At 32.6% G+C, this 21,526-nt stretch overlaps 1 protein-coding gene across 10 annotated transcripts; it reads right to left on the bottom strand.

Moving 5' to 3' along the window:
• Positions 1–1,114: 1,114 nt before the first annotated feature.
• LOC142610150 (uncharacterized) lies at positions 1,115–21,302 on the bottom strand. Of its 10 annotated transcripts, none has more exons than XM_075781883.1 (14): positions 21,003–21,302; positions 19,622–19,700; positions 18,576–18,692; positions 11,274–11,435; positions 10,580–11,138; positions 9,234–10,332; positions 8,840–9,115; positions 6,494–8,740; positions 5,751–6,399; positions 4,923–5,651; positions 4,734–4,798; positions 2,504–2,999; positions 1,922–2,249; positions 1,115–1,499 (listed from the first exon to the last, which is right to left on the bottom strand). In XM_075781883.1, exons 5-10 carry the CDS (start codon positions 11,095–11,097, stop codon positions 5,635–5,637), a joined length of 4,806 nt encoding a protein of 1,601 aa, XP_075637998.1. In that variant the 5' UTR covers positions 11,098–11,138; positions 11,274–11,435; positions 18,576–18,692; positions 19,622–19,700; positions 21,003–21,302; the 3' UTR covers positions 1,115–1,499; positions 1,922–2,249; positions 2,504–2,999; positions 4,734–4,798; positions 4,923–5,634. The 10 variants fall into 10 exon arrangements, with proteins under 10 accessions (XP_075637998.1, XP_075637996.1, XP_075638000.1 ...); XM_075781881.1 differs by lacking the exon at positions 19,622–19,700 and adding an exon at positions 14,855–14,994; XM_075781885.1 differs by lacking the exon at positions 19,622–19,700 and having other exon boundaries at positions 4,923–5,092; positions 5,242–5,651.
• Positions 21,303–21,526: the final 224 nt, after the last annotated feature.

The following is a 21,526-nucleotide window of genomic DNA, read 5'->3' as shown; positions in this document are numbered from 1 at the left end:
ACAATCAAATTCCAATTTCATATTTTATGAGTGAAACTTTTTAAATAAAAAAAAGACAAAGAAGAAATAGTTAATTTTTTGTTCATGTATCGACAGAAAATACCATATATCAACCAGAAGTTAGTGAAACATACTGAAATTTAGGTCGAGGTGGATGGAGGGATGATTCTTCCCAATAAATAACTTGAACATAATGGAATTGATAATTTTGCTTCTGCATGGACTTTTTGCTCTATTCAAACGCAAAAAGAAGGAAAATAGTGTAGGAGTATGAAAAATACAACCTAGATCGACTAATCTAACTAATTCAAAACTAATAAGCCCTTAAAAATTTAAAATGAATTATTGGGAACGGCAATAGATTCGTACAGCAGGCAATTTTCTCTCTTTAAGGCGCATTAAAGAGAGATTCGAGAAAGATTGAGTCCGTTTCTAGCTAGAAAGACATTAGAGAAAGAAGAAATGAGAGCAGAGGAGGAAGAAGAATACGAATACGCTAAGAGCACAGTTGAGTAATTGACGAGGTTGTGTGAAAAGCAGCAATAGAGCTTGTTAGGAAGGTGGTTTAGAAGGCTGCTTAGGATGATCAAGTTACTCATTGCCCTTGAAGATAATGATACTATCTAGTGGCTTGATTTCTTCTGCTGCTGTCACAACTTCAAGACGATAAAAAATGAAGCAACTTATCACTAGGGTTCATGGGTATTTTGTTTGTCACTAGCTGAACCAACATCCCAAGAGAAATATATTAATACAACAAACTTCAGGAGAATTTTTTTAATGAACAATTAATTTTTATTTATCAAAACACTAGAAGAAAAAACTTCAAACAAAGCTGGACAAAAACAACAGACCAGCAAAAATAAAACTCAAACAACCCCTCCTCTCTGCTACCAAAGTACAAACAACTACATTTGCAACCACACTTACCAAGCCCAACAGGGCACTCAATCGTTACAACAATGCAACTTCCATTTCATAAGCAGACATTGCTCTAATCACAAACTATTGAGTAAGTGGAATCTTTTATGCTTATTTGCTGTGTAACAAACTAATAGTAGGTTATTTTATGCTTATTTGTTGTGTGAACAAAATAATAGTATGTTATGCCAAATAGAAATAGAAAAGACAATCACACATGGAACCCAAAGATATACGTGGTTCGGCTTTAGGCCTACATCCACGGATAGTGTCCAACAGAAAATTTCACAAAGAAAATAGGAGATTACAAAATAGCACAAAAGCATGGGACAAGAGAACTTTAATTTCTATACACTGATTCCACTGCTTAAACTCTATAAAACCAATTAAACAAAGCCACATATATATACACATTGACATACATACAGCAAAAGATACCCTCGGTTAATTCTTGACCAGTTTAGTGAGTGCCAAGGTGGGTTTGAGAGAAGGGACCCTCCTTGGCTAATTCTTCAACGTCGCTCTTGTAACTTTCCCTCTTACCACTGCGATAGGCTTCAAGTTTCTTGGATCCCCTCCTACCAATATATAAAAAGTGCCCCAACAAGTCAAGAAGAAAATTTTGTATTATTCAAACCTGATGAAAAAAAGTAACAAAAAAAAAAAAAACAAAAGTGATATGGATTCATGGAATGAATTTTATTTTTGAGTTTGGGGTGATTGGGATGTGAGTGCCAAAAGGTAATGTTAACCAGCACAATACTTTGAACTTTCTTTTTTTCCCTCTCTCAATGCTAGTATATGTACAAAAACAGGGGTAAAAATCTAAAAAGAAAAACTCCAATTTATACATATGACAAATTTAAATTTTTTATCATGCCAATTTAAACCTGACAATCAAAACTCACACTTTCATTTCATTGGATTCCCCTCCTCAAAAAATAAAAGAGAACATCAAGACTTGTAAACTGTAATAGCAAAAAGAAAGATGATGACTTACAGGAAAAGAAGTCGAAACATTCCTTGTACTAAATTCTTTAGAATCAGCCATACATCCTCCAAGTCTTTGGATGGGGGTTCGTCTCTAGAGTAGCCTTCTCCACATGGTCCAGTCCCGCCATCCTCGTCACGGCTTCACTTATTTCTGCTACCTTCTAGGGTTGAATCATAAAGATCATGGTGGAGATCACCCAGATCCTCATAGAGTGTTCTGTTGTTGATGCTTAACTGTGCCATAGTTTAATTGAGATCTTCAATGTCTTGGTAACTATCCCTCTTCCTTCCGTGAATGGATTCAAGTGTCTTGGACATTTCATACTATCCTTACACTAAATAAAATTTCACCAACAAGACATCAAAAAAATTTGTAGAACTCCAACCAATTATTAAAAAAAGAAAAAAGAAATATGGTATGATTTTAATTTTTGAGTTTGGGTTGATTTTGTTGTGAGTGTTAACAGGTAATTCTAAGGTACAACTAGCCCAATATTTTGAAGTTAACAATTAAAAAAAAAAAGTATATGTCCCAAAAAAAAAATTGATGATGACTTGTAAAGTAGTAAGAAGAAAGATGATCACTTACTGGCAACGAAGTCGAAAATTTCCCTTTGACTAGGATCCTCAGAATCAGCAATAAATTCTCCGACTTTATAAATTCATTTTGGCTGTGGTTCCTCGTTAGAGTAGCCTTCTCCACTAGGTGTCCAGCCCCATCATCCTCATCATGCCTTCGCTTAGTTCTGCTACCTTTTGAGGCTGAATCGTCAGGATCATGATCCTTAGAGAGCATGCTGTAGTAGATGCCTTGGTATATTGCTGAACTCTGCAACTTTGTGTCCTTCTGGTTGTTATTGTTGTAATTTAAACTTGCAGGTATTTCTACATTTACAAACAACGTTGTTCTTATTGAAACGCCACTTTTGATCCTTGGAATTGGGATAAGTGTGTGCCCATTGACATTCAACGAGTTACTTCCATGCCGTGATATTTCTTATGTAAAGAATTTGTTGTTCTTGGATGTTTCTAGAAGAGAAGACCTAGAGAGAAATTTCCCTCCACCACCAAAAGATTCCACCAACCTGTTGCTAAAGATTTGTCAACATTATAGTAAAGGACTAGCTAGAAAGCTTGTTGTCATGCTAATTTACTAACTTCTTACTACTACCTATGTACATACATACATACCTACATGTATTTGTGATGTGTGTGTGCATGACATATAAATTTTGTGTCAGGATCGATGCTTGTTTTTGGTCATACTTTTAACATACTAAATTTTGTTGTACATTCAGGTTAGGGAATATGACTACAAGTGAGACCAAAGTGACCTGCGTGCTGCAGGGGTAGTTCAGGTTTTGGAATTTGGTTGTGTGGTTGCCACCTTCTCTACTTACCTATTCCCCTTGGATATACAAACAATGTCCTTTGCTCCCAAAGATGGGCATGAGAAACAGATTCAATTTGCATTAAGAGCAAGGATTTGGTGTAATGATCTCTGCTTTAGCCACAAAACAGCTGCCATACCCCAAAAGCTCCTTTGAGATGGTTCACTGTGCAAGGTTGTGTCAATTGGCATGAGAATGGTGTTGGGCTTTGTGGAGTCTAGTTATATTTGTAGCCCATTGTGAATCCTGTGCGCAAGATATAAAATTGTTGCTTTGGAGATTGGGGTTTTTGATATCATTTTTAAGAAAGAAATTATACTGTCGCATTCTATATTTTTCCTTGAGAACAGTGAAATCCCTGCAACTCCGTGGACGTAGGAAAATTGCCGAACCACGTAAATACTATCTTGTGTGTGATTATTTTTTCTTTGGCATATATTTTTCTCTATTTTTGCATTTCACAGGTTTGGGAATTTTCGTACATATTCCCATCAAATGGTACCTTTCCACCCTAAAGATATTTGTTTATGTTGCATTGATTGGATGGGAAATGTAAATCTAGAAGCAACTATAAACATAAGCTCCTAGTTTGCAGTATGTTTTTCATAGTATCTGGAGGAGTTTAGGAAATATGTCTGGTGTGGCTGCTTACTCTCAAAAGATTGAGGCTTTCTGTGCTGCTGTTCCTGATGGGATGAAGAAGTGAATATTTGAGCTCTTGCAATTCAAAAAGGCTCACTACTTGTAAGATAGCTCAGGGTTTCTCTAATTTCTCGAAGACCTGGTGCAAAAGTATGTTTGCTCCTTCTTGATAAGATAACAATCAGAATTGAATCCTGGACAGCAAGGAACCTTTCCTTCGCAGGATGGCTCCAGTTCTTTATAGCCTTTAGGTTTAACTAGTCCAGCATCTTCATATTGCCAAAGAATCTATTGCACAGATATTGAGTAGTTACCTATGGAAAGGAAAGGAGCTTTAGGGGGCTCAAGTTTCTTGGGATGTTGTATGCAAGCCAAAGAGAAGGTGGATTAGGTTTGAAAGAGGTGCAAGAATGGAACTAAGAAACCATAACGAGACATATATGGAATCTCTTTGCTAAGGCAGGCTCAATTTAGGCAGCTTGTGTTAAATAAAACCTTTTGAAATACAAGATTTTCTGGTTTGTTAACATTCCTCAAGTAGCACTCAGGGATAGGCAGAAATTCTAACTCTTACTTGCATTGTCAGGACATTACTGAAGTTTGAAGTGGGATCAGGTTGTATCATTTTCCTATGGCATGATTGGTAACATCTAGATGGAATCCTAATTCAGAAGTATGGTACTCAAGTCATATATGATGCTGCCAGTAACAACAACAACAAAAAAATGCAAGGGTTTCAACTTTCAAGTGTTTTTGAAAGATAAAAGCATGTTTCGATCAACTTACCTTGTATCCATCCAGAGTATACTTTGTCAGCACACTTATTCTTTGAGTACTTTTTCACTAGGAATCTGGAAATAATTAGATTTCAATATATATTTGTATAGGAATAGAAGTTCAACAGAACATTTGCAGGACAAAATAAAGATTTAATCAATAATAAGAGCCATTTGACAGTTAAGTTATATAGCTGACCATTTTGAGTGAGAAGAGAGATCCTACTTGGCTAATTCTTCAACGTGGCTCTGCTAACTATCCCTCTTACCGCCACAATAGGCTTCAAGCGTCTTGGACGTTTGATCCCTTCCTTCCATTATATAAAAGTGCCCCAACAAGACAAGAAGAAAATTTTGTATTATTTCAACCTGATTAAACAAAATGCGGCTATATGAGGGTCAAAGGTAATGCTAAGGTACAACTTGCAGAGTTCTATGCTTTTTTATTATTTTTTTAATAATTTATTTAAATTATAAAATATGGGAAATCCAAAAAGAAAAACTCTCTAATTTTATACCTATAACAAATTAAATTTGTTATCAATCAAAAGCCACACTTTCATTGGATTCCCCTCCCCAAAAATAAAAGACAACAGTAAAACTTGTAAATTGTAACAGATACAGGCAAAGAATTCCCTTTTACTAGATTCTTCCGAATCAGACATAAATACTCCAAGTCTTTGGATCTGGTCCCTCGTTAATGTGGCCTTTTCCACTAGATTCTTCCGAATCAGACGTTCAGTTTTGCTTATTTTTGCAACCTTCGGAGGCTGAATTGTTCAATATCATGATAGTTTCACCCAGACCCTCATAGTGCGCAGCTTGTTCCTGTTCTATGCCATGGTTTAATTGATATCTTCGATGTCTTGGTAACTATTACATTCGTGAATGGCTTCAAGCTTCTTGGACGTTTAATCCTCTGCATCCACTAAATAAAAGTGCACCAACAAGTAGTTGTAAACGATGACTTGTAAATGTTAAAAGTTAAAACATTAAAACTTGAAAGTAAGAAGAAAGATAGACTTACTCGCAAAGAAGTCGGAAAATTCCCTTTGACTAGGATCCTCAGAATCCTCCATAAATCCTCCAAGCCTTTGAATCCTCTTTGGCGGTGGTTCCATAATAGAGCAGCATTCTCCACTAGGTCCTGCCCCATCATCCTCATCACGGCTTCGCTTATTTCCGCTACCTTGTGCAATTGAATCATCAATATCATGATGGACTACAATGCTGCTGTTGTTGATGCACTGTGCCATAGTTTTACTGGGAATTTCGATGTCTTGCTGGTATATGAATCGAACCCCAATTTTCTCCACCTTAAGGTCCCAGGAAAATGCTCTAATCGTAAGCGGATGAAATCCGTTCTGATAGGAATAATAGGTCAGCCAAAGGTGATGTGATTCAATTGTTTCATATTTTTCCATAGAACCAGAAATCTCTCGCCCATCCATTGGAATTCCATCGATTGTAAATGAAAGCTCCCAATCACGAGAGCGTACACCCCACTTGTTGGGTACAAAAACAACACAAAATGCAATTCCAATCAGCGCATTAGACAAATTAGAAGGCACTTGTAATTTCAATTCATGACCTATACATTCATGGTTAAAATATTTCGGAATTTCACTTCCAGGAATAATAATTTTTAACTTCTTTGGTAGTGTACCACTTTGTCCCTGAAATATACAAAAAATAACGTTTAGAACTTGGAAAGAGAGAGAGAGAGAGAGAGAGAGAGAGAGAGAGAGAGAGAGAGAGAGAGAGACAGACCTGAAGCATGTTATTAAAGCCCTGAAGCATGCTAATGTCAAACAACTTGAAACCACATTTGGTGTTAGGAAGACACACAAGTTTCCAACATTTAAGTAGAGTCAAAGAAGTAAGGTTTGTCAAACGTTCAATTGATGAAGGCAACTCTTTAATAGCTGTTACACTCAAATCAAGCTTCTTTAAACCTTTGACATTCCCAAGGTTCTCAGGCAAGTTGTCAAATTTTGAGCATCCAAAAAGATATAGAGATTCAAGAGATGTCAAACGTTCAATTGATGAAGGCAACTCTTTAATAGCTGTTCCACTCAAATCAAGCTTCTTCAAACCTTTGACATTCCCAAGGTTCTCAAGCAAGTTGTCAAATTTTGAGCATCCAGAAAGATATAGAGATTCAAGAGATGTCAAACGTTCAATTGATGAAGGCAACTCTTTAATAGCTGTTCCACTCAAATCAAGCTTCTTCAAACCTTTGACATTCCCAAGGTTCTCAAGCAAGTTGTCAAATTTTGAGCATCTAGAAAGATCTAGAGATTCAAGAGATGTCAAACGTTCAATTGATGAAGGCAACTCTTTAATAGCTGTTCCACTCAAATCAAGCTTCTTCAAACCTTTGACATTCCCAAGGTTCTCAGGCAAGTTGTCAAATTTTGAGCATCCAGAAAGATTCAGAGATTCAAGCAATTTCAAACTACAAATAGTGCTAGGAAGACACACAAGATTTTTACAACCCTTGAGAGTTAATAAAGTAAGGCTTGTCAAACGTTCAACTGATGAAGGTAGCTCTTCTATAGCAGTTCTACTCAAATCAAGTATCTCTAGATCTTCGATTATCCATAGGTTCTCTGGCAATTTCTTAAATTTTGTGTGTCCAGAAAGATCAAGAGCACCACAGAACTTGAAACCACATTTGGTGTTAGGAAGACACACAAGTTTCCAACATTTAAGTAGAGTCAAAGAAGTAAGGTTTGTCAAACGTTCAATTGATGAAGGCAACTCTTTAATAGCTGTTCCACTCAAATCAAGCTTCTTCAAACCTTTGACATTCCCAAGGTTCTCAGGCAAATTGTCAAATTTTGAGCATCCAGAAAGATCTAGAGATTCAAGAGATGTCAAACGTTCAATTGATGAAGGCAACTCTTTAATAGCTGTTCCACTCAAATCAAGCTTCTTCAAACCTTTGACATTCCCAAGGTTCACAGGCAAGTTGTCAAAATTTGAGCATTCAGAAAGATATAGAGATTCAAGAGATGTCAAACGTTCAATTGATGAATGCAACTCTTTAATAGCTGTTCTACTCAAATCAAGCTTCTTCAAACCTTCAACATTCCCTAGGTTCTTTGGCAAGTTGTCAAATTTTGAGCATCCAGAAAGATCCAGAGATTCAAGCAATTTCAAACAACAAATAGTGCTAGGAAGACCCACAAAATTTTTACAATCTTGGAGAGCTAATAAAGTAAGGCTTGTCAAATGTTCAACTGATGAAGGTAGCTCTTCTATAGCAGTTCTACTCAAATCAAGTATCTCTAGATCTTCGATTATCCATAGGTTCTCTGGCAATTTCTTAAATTTTGTGTGTCCAGAAAGATCAAGAGCACCACAGAACTTGAAACCACATTTGGTGTTAGGAAGACACACAAGTTTCCAACATTTAAGTAGAGTCAAAGAAGTAAGGTTTGTCAAACGTTCAATTGATGAAGGCAACTCTTTAATAGCTGTTCCACTCAAATCAAGCTTCTTCAAACCTTTGACATTCCCAAGGTTCTCAGGCAAATTGTCAAATTTTGAGCATCCAGAAAGATCTAAAGATTCAAGAGATGTCAAACAACAAATGGAACTAGGAAGGCGCACAAGATTTTTGCAATCCATTAGAATCAATGAAGTGAGGCCAATCAAGCCTCCAATTGATGAAGGTAGTTCCATAATAGCAGTGCAATCCAAAAAAAGTTTCTGTAAGCATACCATGCTTCCCATGAATTTTGGAATTTCCTCGAGTATTACACAACAAGAAAGATTAAGAGTCTTGAGAGAATCCATTTCAAACTTGCTTGGTAGAGAACTTAGCTTTTCACAATATGCTAGATTAAGAAGAACAAGCTTTTTAAGAATTCCAATCGATGGGTGAAGGTCACATAAATTTGTACAATGTTCAAACACTAATTTCTCAAGATTTGGGACTCCAGCAAAGTCTGGGGTTGTAATCAAGTTTGAGGAGTAGGTCAAGTCGATGAACTTCAACTTGTCAAAATTCTATTAAAAGAAAAAAAAAAGATTGGAATAATTAGCTTCAGTGTCCATTTATTGAAATCTAAAAAGAAAAGCAGTGAAGATACTTAATAACATAAGTACCTTTCTTCCTATCCAAATTTGGTTAATTTCACTTCGTTGCAAGAAAAGTTGAATAAGCTCATTTAGTTGGAAACTTGATGGCAAAGATTTTGAAGGATACTGATTCCAATTAAGAATTTTTAAATCATTAGGAAGATGTGTGGGGACATGGTTAATATCATTAATTCTAAGAAATTTAAGATTGTACATCTTCAAAAATGCCTTAGGGTTCCAATGTGCCTCTTTTTCTTCATTATAAGTACCCCAAATATCCATGGCTTGAACAGCTTTTGTTCCCTGACAATCAAGAAGGAACTAGTGAATTGCACATATATAATTAGCATAACAATTCAAATTTCAAATTTTGGAACAAGAAGGTAGGGAATGAGCTTAAATTCTCTAAGTAACCTCATACCTTGTTTTTTTTCAATACGTTGTCAACGTCCTCATAACGCCATAGTCTACTATGTTTTCTAGGATCATCAGGGTAATCTTGACGAACTATATTCTTACCCATTTCTTCAAGTAAATTATGCATCCACAACACTTCCCCATATATTATTTTCAATAGAGCTTTATTAAACAGTCCAGTCAACCCAATATTAGGGTAAAGACCAAGAATATCTAGTATTTCTACTACTTGATCTTTCGTACTATGATTAAAGAAGCATGCAATATGTAGAAATATTTCCTTCTCTGTGTCATGGAGTCCATCAAAACTTATTTGAAGTACTTGGAGAACTTCTGTATTAGGATATTCTTTAAGCCTCTCCAATGCACTTTTCCATTCAATGGTACTCTTTCCAAACAAGAAGGAACCCAAAACCTCAAGAGCCAAAGGAAGACCTCCAGCATATTTTAAAAAATCTTTGGACAGCTCTAAATAATCATTTGGGATATGCTCTTTTTTAAAAGCTTTCAAGCAAAAAAGTTGAAGAGCATCTTTATAATTGAGTCCTTTAGCTTCATATATTCCATCTACTCCATGTGTGTTCAACACATGCACATCTCTTGTTGTTATGATAATTTTACTGCCTGGACCAAACCAATCATGCTCCCCAACTAACATTTGTAACTGGTTTAATTTATTTACGTCATCAAGAACCAGAAGAATCTTTTTACGAGAAAACCTATTCTTGATCTTGAGAACTCCATCATACTGATCTCTTATTTTAAAATCTGTTTCCATCAAAATATCAGAAATAAGTTTCTGTTGTAGTGAAAGTAATCCCTCTTTTTCAGATTTTTCCCTAACATCCTCAATAAAACTGCAAGTGTCAAATTTTTTAGAAACCATAAAATAAACAACTCTAGCAAGAGTTGTCTTGCCAATTCCCCCCATCCCCCAAACCCCTATAAATCGAACGTCATTTGATTCTATAGCTAAACATGACTCCAATTCCACCATTTGAGAGTATATTCCTACCAGGTTCTTGGTAAAGTATGGGATTGCATCATATTTCAAGTGAAGCGATATCCATCCCACAATTTCTTTGATGTCTTCAAGCTCAGACCTGCAATGAATAAAGTACAATATGCATTGAGTTTGAGCCTCCAATTAGTCACACAAAAAATATGATATATAATTGATGTTCAGTTTGACTGACTGAAACAAAATATGTAAATTGATTCGCTTAGGATAAAATTGAAAGAAGTAGAATGAAACATGTATGTTGATTTGCTTAAGGCTCCAAATAATATTATATATATGAAGTGGGACATTTGAATATTTAAAAGAAATACATAAACCAAGTTATTTACCTCGTATTCTTTAAATGCCATCCGGCGAGGTTGCCCACTTGTCTCAAAGCATCTCTCCATTTCTCCACCCTCTCTTTGTTCTCCTTTTTTTTGTATTCAACAAATGGCTCTGCAAAAGTTCTCATTTGTTGCCGTGCATCTGATGGCTCGATATAGTGAAAAATAGGCAAAACCTTCATTCCCAAATCTTCCTTGCAAGCAATGATCTTTGCAAGTTCATCTAAACACCAAGTTGAAGATGCGTAATTTTTTGAGAGAATGACTATGGCAAATCTTGATTCTTCTATTGCTTTCAACAGCTCTGGTGAGATGGATTTTCCTCTCTCAAGTTTTTCATTGTCTCTAAAAGTGTGAATGCCTTTCACTTTCAAAGCATTGAATAGATGATCCAAAAAATTGTGGCGGGTGTCCTCACCTCTGAAACTAAGGAAGACATCATACATCCATCGGGCAGAAGAAGAAGAAGAAGAAGAACTTGGGAAAGATGACAAGGCTGTTTCCATGTCCATTAAAGCCATTGAAAATATACTACTACTAAATATTGAATCGTGATATAGATCTGCAAACCAATAAAATAAAATAAAATCAATACTACTGAAGAAAAAATGAAAAGAAAATAAACTAGGGAAGAAGAAAACCATTTGAGGCAGTGTTTTGAAACCCTCTGTTAATCAGATCGGTCAAACAACCTTACCTCTTTTTTTTTTCTTTTTCTTTTTTATTTATGAGAATGCCCAGTTGAAATGGAGGTTCATGAAGCCAGCAAATAAACTCCATCCCGCCACATGTACATCACTCTGCTACTCACTGTGAGGTCTCACCATTCAGAACTCCGGGGAAGTGCCTGGTATATTTTCTAAAACACAACATATAATTAAATCTCTGAACTCGACTGGGTTTGTATTGTTGACAATTCAGTAATTCACATTAAAACTCAAACACAGATGGCGGGGATGGGTTATGTGTCTTGTTTTTTCTTAGTCAAGTCAACTGTGCATTTTTTTTCGTTTATTAGGCTAAATGGTTGTCAAGAGCTTTATCTAAAGCTACTTTGTATGAATAATTTGTTAGTCTTTGTGACAGTTCAATAATTGGAGAGAGAGAGAGAGAAGAGATTGTGTTGTTTACTTTTCAAGAATCCTCCCCTCCAGTGCTCCTCACTAGTGGCAGACCCATGCAATGCATGGGAATATACAACTAATTTGTAGTGTGGTATAATGTATGATTTATTCTATAAAACATACTGGAAATATTATTTCTAAAATTATTTTTCATCTCTCCATCTCCACAAATATATCATTCTATTATTATTATTTTTTTTTGTTAAAAAACTAAGGTGCATTTAATTAATATTATTCCATAATTTTTTTTGAGATAAAAGATAGAAATACTATTCTTTTTTCAAGTGATCTATATTATTCAAACTTTTGTATAGTGCTATGGTTTTTTTTTTTCTACAACTAAAATTTTTAAGTTCCAAAATTCATTTATTTGAATTTCTTATTCTAAGAAGATTATTATGATAACCAAACCTCATCACAAATTTACAATTGACATTATTCAAATAGTTTATAGAAACATTCAAATACATAATCATGTCACTTTTAAAATATCTAAAAATTAACTCAAATCAAAACTATAAGAGGGATAGAGAGTACATGTGATAAATAACTCATAAAACACTACCAAAGTGTATTATCCAAAAGTAGAGACACAAAAAAAATTCATCAATCTAAAATAGAGTTGCAAGAAAGAATTAATAATAGAGAGAGAGAGAGAGAGAACAATCACTTCTTTTGAAAAAGAATGTGAGACAAATAACAAAATCATATAAAAGAAGATGAGTAGAAGAATGTTCAAAAGAAAATGTATAGTTGTAAACACCAAATTATCCAAGTCATGCTGTGTAATGGAATAACATTAAATAATTCTGTAATTTCATAGGATAACATGTAACAAACAAAGAAAATAAAATTAAAAAGATAAAAAATTAAAATATAACCAAATCATATCAACTTAAAGTAGAGTTAAACATAAAAATTCATCAATCTAGAGAATTAAACATCCACCAAAAGAAAGAATACACACACACACACACATATATATATATATATATATATACATATAGAGAGAGAGAGAGAGTATTCACCTTTTTGTTGAGCAAAAGATGGATTGAATGGAAGAGAAAATAACAAATTTTTATTTTAAAAATAGGGAGAAGAAGAGTCAAAATAAAAGGAAGATGAAAGGATGGAGAAATTGTAAGGCAGTGTTGGAGAATGTGTAATTGTAAATGGCAAATTAATAAGGAGAAAAAAAGTTTCAAAAGAGAGAGAAAATATTGAAAATAAGTTGATGATGTAGTGCTAATACAGCTCAACAAGAGCGCAACAACATTAAACTTTACGCTGCAGCTTTTAGATATATATAGATAGATAATACTGTGCATAAAGGGGTGAGTATCCGACAGACATTGTGCTAATAATATATAAAAATTGGAAAATATTTAAAGGGGTGAGGTGATAGTCTAATTTAAAAAATTGCAAGTGAAAAGGACTAATTGATGTAAACTTATAGGATCAATATGACAAAAATGAATTTTACAGAACTAAAATAACAATTAATCAAACTTAAAATGTATAATTTGTATTCTTTCTTTAATAAAAGAATAAGAAAACTTAATTGTTTTAATAGTTAATATAAGTTATGAACAGAATGACTAACAGTGATAGTAAATATGAATTTATAGAATCAAAATGGTGACAAAAAAAAATATTCACAAAACTAAAATGACAACTGTCAAATTTAAAATATATAATTTATATTTTTACATTAATTTTATTGCAAAATATATATATATATTTTTAGTACATATAAATGGGAAGAATGTCAAAACAACCTTGTTTTTAGAGGTATTTTATAACAATTTTTAGACAAGAGTGGACACAGCGATCAGCTTAGCAACAAACATGACTTTCACTGTTCAAAATGATAAAATGAAACTTTAAGAACAAAAATGATAATTTATCCCAACTTAAAGATTTTGTTTTTGATTTCATCAAATGTAAAACATCTTACTTTTTTTTCAAAAAAAAAAAAATCTGAATAATAAAAAATCTTACCTCACTTTAGCTTTTTAAGAGCATTATTATTGGTGGTGTTAAAAAGTCATATTACTATTTTTAGCACCACAAAACATGATTTTAAAAATCAGTACGGCAAAAGAACCGAAAAAGGGACTGGTTACTGATTTTCATAAGTAATTTAATTAATAATTTTTAAAATTATATAAATAAATAATAATTTTTTATATACTAAAACTTATAAACTAATAGTAATAAATATGTTTATTTAAAATAAATATAAGTATATAACATCTTTTAAGAGAATTTAACATAATAACACTACAAAATAATTATCCTTAACATATTAAACTTTCAACAAAACCAAATAAATAAGTTCATTACATCCAAATAACAAATAAGTTTCAAACAGAGAACCAAATAAATAAGTTTATTACATCCAAATATTTTCTAATAGGTTGGTTCATTACATCCAAATAACAAATAAGTTTCAAACAGAGAACCAAATAAATAAGTTCAATACCCCCAAATAACAAAAAAGTTTCAAACAAAGAATATTACTAAGTTTTAAGGTTCATTTGATAACAACACAAGCCTCAAATGTCATAAAAGATAATTGAAATTAATATCATCATGTGAACCAAATGCTCTCACAAAGTATTAGCATTAGACCTAGTTGTAGAAGCATGTTCATTAGATGATACAGCGGCAAACTCCATTCCACTCAACAATTTCAGATTGGCAGCAATCATTTTATCAACAAATAAATCCATCAACACAACATATACAAAATCACAAATAAATAATTCACAAATAACACCAGTGTATACAAATAAATCCACCAAATAAATTCACCAACTATAATTCCTAAACTCTAATAATCATACAAGTGTTATCTAATTTGCTATAGACATATACGGTATAAAATCGTATCCAAAAAAAGTTAGCATCTCTCATCAATGTTATAAAATCTTTTAAAGAATAAAATTTCTTATCTATAGTATATTATCACCTGTGCGTGATTCTTACAAATTTCCTCTTCAATCTAAATTTCCAAACTAGACGCCAAAAGCAATTTTTTTTTTTATTTAAATCCAATGAAATCAATGAAGCACTTAAAGTTACGAGTGATCAAGAACTTAAGCATGCTAGAGCAAATATTACCATCAAAAGAGATATCTAAAAAAATTACCCGAAGAAGCCGAGAAAAAAGAGAGGGAGGCGAGAGGCCGAGATGCAGAGCACCAAAGTCCGACCACCGACCACCGACCACCGAAGTCCGAAGCAGAAGAAAAAAAAAAGTTGAGAAGAGGAAAAGGAAGGAGGCTGCCGCTGAGTAGATGAGAAAGGCGTGAGCTTTCACTTCAAAACCTCCTAGTGAGGAGCAATTTAAAAATAAATAAAAAATCTAAAGTTTATAAAAATCGATTTCAATGTAAAATCAGAAAACAAAAAACAAAAAACCATGAAAATTGAGTTTGAAAAATTCTAGTTCTATGTAACACACCTAGTTCCAAATTGCGCAATTTGCTTTTAAGAGTTTATTTATGTATTTATTTTTTTTAAATAATGTTAAAGAAAAGTAAGAAAAATTGTGCAATTGCCTTTTAAGAACTGAGATTTAAAATTAAAAAATTCACTTTTTAATTCGAGCATTAGAATAAATCAACAATTTTTAACCTTTTAACTTTTCTCTCTTACTAAAATAGCAATTGCATAGTTCCAAATCCAATAAAAAAAAACAGAAAAATCTCTGAGCAACTTCAATTGGCACGGTGAAAAAGAAGAATATAATTAAAAAAAAAAAAACCATTAATCAATATTTACCATTTAGCCTGATCTAAGGCACCATATCCATTATTTTAGGTGGGTATAGATTTGATTCTAAAAAAAAAAGAAAAAAAAAAAAAAGGCTGAGTATAGATTCATATTCATGTATTGAGACATAGGTAGTTAGGAAATCATTAGATGTAATTTATTGACTTCTCTAGAGGACATCATCCAAGAAGAAAGAGGGAGTATGATTTATTAATTTGACCAAAATGTCCACGTGTTTTGTCCAGATAGTACGTTGGCCTTTTTTTTTTTTTTTTTTTCTTCTTTTGATTTCCTCCTGGACATTTTTTTTTTCATGGGGTGTGGCGTAACAGTATTTTTATTTTTTATTTCTTTTGTTTAACTAGAAGTGATTTTTTTTCTAGCTATGATTTTTATTTTTTAATAAATTTGGATGATTACTTTTTTTGGTTGTTTGTCACTTTTTTGTTTTAATTAGATATTATTTTTTAACAAGGGTATATGAGTAAATTTATATAACTCACTTTTTCCATCTTTCCACTTTTTCACTCCCAACCAAACAAAAATGTAGAAAATTAAAATTTTTTCTATCCTCTCACTTTTTGCTATATCACCATTTTTTATCCTCCCACTTTTTCACCCCACCAAATACCCATAGTTTACTTTACCCAATACCCATCAACAACAAGTAGAATCTTCTTTGTGCGTATTTGGCAAAAATTAAAAAAACCAACTTATTTTACTATTTAGCTTATTTTTGTTAATATTCATGGGTCTTATTGTATTATTTCAGCTAAATTTTACCTTTATCTATAGTACTTTCAGTAAAAAATTTTAAATTTCAACAAAATAAACGGATCCCAAATAAACCCTTTATTTGATTATTTTTAAATAAAGAATATCATCTTAGCTGTACTAAGTAATATCAAGTTTGAATTTATCTTTTATTGTAAGACATCAAAAACTGTGAAAGGCCACTTGAAATATGAAAGTACAAAAAATAAATTAAAGAACTGGAGTAAGCCTTTTAGGAACGTTCGTAGTTTACTTTACCCAATACCCATCTAAAACAAGTACAATCTCCTTTATTTGATTATTTTTAAATAAACAATCTCATCTCAGCTGTACTAAGTAATATCAAAGTTTAAATTTTGTATAAGAAATTCATTTTTATACTCCTAAAATAAGTAATTTAAATAATTTATGTGGGTCTATATATATATCTGGCATGTAATTCTGGAATAGTGTTCCACCACACACCGGTACCAGAATATTCCATTCCTATAGCCAATCCTAAAAAACGTCCGAAACATAATTCAAAACTTTGGTTTATATTGTTTTTTTTTCTTTTTACGTTGCTTCCAAATTAATAGTTTGTTTATATATTTTGATGATGCAAAGAAAATCAATAGGTTGGATGCTTCGGACTTGGATGACTCACTTGCTCTTTCAATAGCCTGAAAAAGAAAGAAAAGTGATCAAAGGTGACCGGGGCTGCCGGCCAAAAACCCTCTGATGGCGAAGTTAGTTTTCTTTCTATGTTTTTGGAGTTTCAACTTTTTGGGAGCAGTCAAAACGTACCTTCCATTGGTCTGAATGGCTGTTTATATAGTGTCCTGGGGACAGTTATTGAAATTGTAACCTCCTCTGGATATCAGGAGGTCCGGGGTTCTTGGATAACTCCCATAACCACCTGATAGTTGCATTTTCTCATACAACGGTCATCGGAAGTTATGCGTGTATTACGAAATAGTGAAGTGTATTTTAATAATTCCCAAGTGTACGTCCTCGTCCAGGGGTCCTCGTGTGGACGAGTCTAGTCAGGACGAGGTGGTCGCCTTTTCAGGACGAAAGATGTGGGCTTGACTTCGTCCATGGACGGCTATGGCGTTAGCTCCCGTCTTGATGATTTCTTCTGGACAGCTGCTGGTGTGGATGACCGTGGACGATCTGGAGTACTTTATTCCTCATCATATTTATTAAAAAATTAATTATTAAAGTAAAGTAAAAAAAAATCATAAAATTGTCTTTTAAGAACTGAGATTTTTAAACTTAGAAAAAAATTCATTTTTAATTTTAACATTAGAACAAATGAATAATTTTTTGATGAACAAATGAATAATTTTAAACCTCTTAACTTCTCTCTCTTACATTAAAAAAGTGCAATTGCAGAGCTCAAGTGCTCATATATGTTGTGCATATCCCTAGTATTAGTTATACGACGGCGTCTTTGCATGACAAATAATAAATCATGTCAGCTCAAAAAAACAAAAACATAAATATTGTTAGTTTTATGTATTAATTACTTAAATACATTCTAAAAGTCTAAATTATAAATTCTTTGCACTTTGCATTGCAAACTATTAAAACTTTAAAGCTTAAATTATTTTCTTAAATTTAATGGAGATTGTGCTTTTTTAGCCTCACTTTATTTTTAACAGTTTTTAATTTTATTTTATGAGAATTTATTTTTAATTGTGAATAAGACACAATTTGCAAGCATTGTTGAAAACATAAAATTAAGATGGCTATTACAACTCTTAGGTCTAAAGTCTTAAAACTTTGATAGTGGGGATGTTGAGGCAATTCTACGTGTTCCCCTAACTTGTTATTAGACAAATGATGCTATGTTTTGGTCACATTCCAACAATGAGTTCTACAAAGTCAAATCTAGTTATTATGTGGCTAAGATCATCGCAATTAAAGAAACTTTAATATAGAGCTCAAATGGGGCATAAGCAAGTGTGATCAAAGTCTCAAACATATGAAAGATTACAACGTTTGATTCTCAACACACCCATATCTCAATTTTCTCCTACACACAAACCCAACCTGAAAATAAAGAAGAATGCAAAGGTGAAAAAATAAAAGCTTTAATCTGATAAAATAAAGCCAAAAGATCTCAGTTTTAAAGGTTTGGTGTTGATATATAAAGTTCTGATCTCATATCATAAACCCAATAAAAAACACAAACATCATAAACCCATAAAAATACCCAAAAAACTAAAACTAAAATAATCTAGTCTGAAAATCAGAGCCAAAAAAGACTATAACAACACATCAAACTCCACAAAATTTTAACAATAGATGAGACTGAGAGAATAAAGGAGACGCACCTAAGATGGGGGCTAGAACAGGTGGATCTGAAAGTAGGGTAGAAGAAATAACTTGATCCCCAACCTGACTTGCGTAGTTTTGAAAATACGTCAAATCAAAGTGAGTAGAAATCCAATCTGAAATTTGTAAATGAAAAGAGAGAGAGAAGAATGAGAAGAGAATTTGCATAGTTTTCATAGTTTTACACTTTTACGGACAGTTTTCTTGGATTGACTTAAAAAAAAAAAAAAACATATAGTTTTACCAACAAAAATAAAATGGAAAAAAGTACTTTTCCCCTCCATGTTTGGGGTAGTTTTATTCCCCCCACCCCCTCTCAACTTTAAAGTTGAATAATTTCCTCCTTTATATTTTGTAGACAAACATATAGTCTCTGCTGTTACTCTTTTAGTTAAACTCTAACAAAATCTTATGGTTTCTAGAATATTTCATTATGCAATATCTAAAATACCTCACTAAATTTTAATGTCCCAAAAAATTTCTTTGTGTATTTTGAGTTTTATGTGTTAGTCATACTTAGAAAGTAAAAAATTGTGATGTATCGTATTCTATTTGTTACCTAGAGAACACTAATTTATTAAAGAATTAAATCTTCATGATTTATAATTTTATCTAATAGAAACTTCAATGAAATATGTCTTTTGTTATTTTGTTCTTTTTTTATTTGCTTTCTTTCTTAAAAATGTATTCATTAAAAATTAAGTAAGCCAAGCATTGTAGTTAGGCTCATAAAATAAGATGATAAAACAGAAGGAAGTATGAATAACAAAATATTCATTGTAAATGATTGTAGATATTTAATTTGCTGAAAAATTTCAATTATAGCATATGTCATTAGTTATTGAAAAAATTTAAATATTGTGGCAATGTCTTATCAAAACTTAGTTGTTTATTGTTGAAAGATGATGACATTTGCTATTATTCTTAGTAGAATTTTATCGTAAGTAGATACTGTATTTAATAAATAGGTTCTAAAAATTTATTATAGTAAATAAATAGTCATATGTTAAATAACTAGTCTAAATCTAAGTAGATGATTTCATACCTCTTTAAAAAAATTCTATCTGTCAAAGGCTTTGTAGCTGAATTGGCACCTCCGGTCCCATGCACAAAGTGCTTGGGGTCTAAGAGGAAATGGTTCAAGTTACATGGTTAGCAACATGTTGTATTTATCTCTCAAAAAAAAAATTCTATCTTAAATTTTCTCACTCAAGAGGCAGCACATGTCTTGCACGTACAACCCTTACTAGTAATAAATAATGTCAGCTCAAAAAAACAAAAACATAAATATTGTAAGTTTTATGTATTAATTACTTAAATTCACTCTAAATTCACCTAAAAAAATTTTTACTTAAATTCAGTTAATTCACTCTAAAAGTCTAAATTATAAATTCTTTCCACTTTGCATTGCAAGCTATTAAAACTTTAAAGTTTAAACTATCTTTAATATATTAAATGAAGAGTATACTATTTTAGCCTCACTTTATTTTTAACAGTTTTTTTTTTTTAAAGAATCTATTTTTAATTGTGAATAAGACATAATTTGCAAGCATTGTTAAAAACATAAAATTAAGATAGCTATTACAACTCTTAAGTTTGTATCTCTGCTATATACTTTTGGTGCGATGGACCTCACGATGGTAAGGGCTAGAGTAAAAAAAAAAGTCTTTGTAAGTCTTCACACTTTGACAGTGGGGATGTTGAGGCAATTTTACTTGTTCCGCTAACTTTATCGGACAATTGATGCTATGTCTTGGTCACATTCCAAGAATGTGTTCTACACAATCAGATCTAATTATTATGTGGCTACGATGATCGTAATAAAAGAAACTTTAATTTAGAGCTCAAATGGGGCATATGCAAGTGTGGTCAAAGATTTGGAAGTTTATATAGTGTTCGTTCTCAACACATCCATGTCTCAATTTTCATAACTTAATTATCATTCTCATAACTCACAACTCACAATTCTTAACTCAATTCATAATTCCCCTTTATTTTTAATCTCACTCAAATTCTTGTTTGGAACCCAAACTTGAACTCAGTTTTTGGTTTGTAAAAAGCAAAATAACACTCAAATAATGGGAACTATGTCAGAACGGCTACCCGCATTTCTTCCACACATGAACCCAAACTTAAAAGAAAAGAAGAATGCAAAGGTGAAAAAAAAAAAGAAAAAAAAAAAGAAACCTTTGATCATATAAAATAAACCCAAAAAATGAAGCCACAAGATCTCAGTTTTAAGGGTTTGGTGTTGATATTTGAAGTTCTGATCTTATATCATAAGCCTAGTAAATAGCACAAACATCATAAACCTAAAAAACTAAAATAATGTAGTCTGTAAATCAGATCCAAAAAAGACTGTAACAAAACATCAAACTCCACAAAATTTTAACAATAGATGAGATTGATAGAATCAAGAGACGCACCTGAGATTGGGGCCAGAACGTACGGGTGGATCTGAAATTAGGGAAGAAGAAATAACTTGATCCCCAACCTGACTTGCGTATTTTTGAAAATGCGTCGAATCGGAGTGAGTAGAAATCCAATCTGAAATTTGCAAATGAAGTTTCTTCGAGAGTTTTAATAGCTACTGTAATTCTTCGAGAGTTTCGAAGAAGTTAAGAGGTGGACCATAATGGTAGGGTCATCGTATGAGTCAGCTCTACTATACACTATAGCAAATTCATCTTGCGTGTTCAAAATGAGGACAAAGCGTGTGGGGAAACTCTGATTGTTGATGGATGGTGTGACTAGCCAGAATTGTTGATAACTCTGATTGTTACAAAAATGGTGGGGGCATTGAATGAGTGTCATAAACAGTGTGTGGGGAAAAGCTGTTAAGTTTATCTCTGGCTAATTTGTATTTATTAAACTTTGTGCTAAACCGATTCTAAGTTTAGGCCCATCTTTTTGTCTTTAATTACTGGAGCTATGTACTATTTGATTTCTT

This window comes from Castanea sativa, chromosome 9 (assembly GCF_040712315.1).
Source record: "Castanea sativa cultivar Marrone di Chiusa Pesio chromosome 9, ASM4071231v1".
Classification (NCBI taxonomy): Eukaryota; Viridiplantae; Streptophyta; class Magnoliopsida; order Fagales; family Fagaceae; genus Castanea; species Castanea sativa.
Note: the sequence above shows the minus strand (reverse complement) of the source record. Positions and strands in the feature narration are given on the sequence as shown.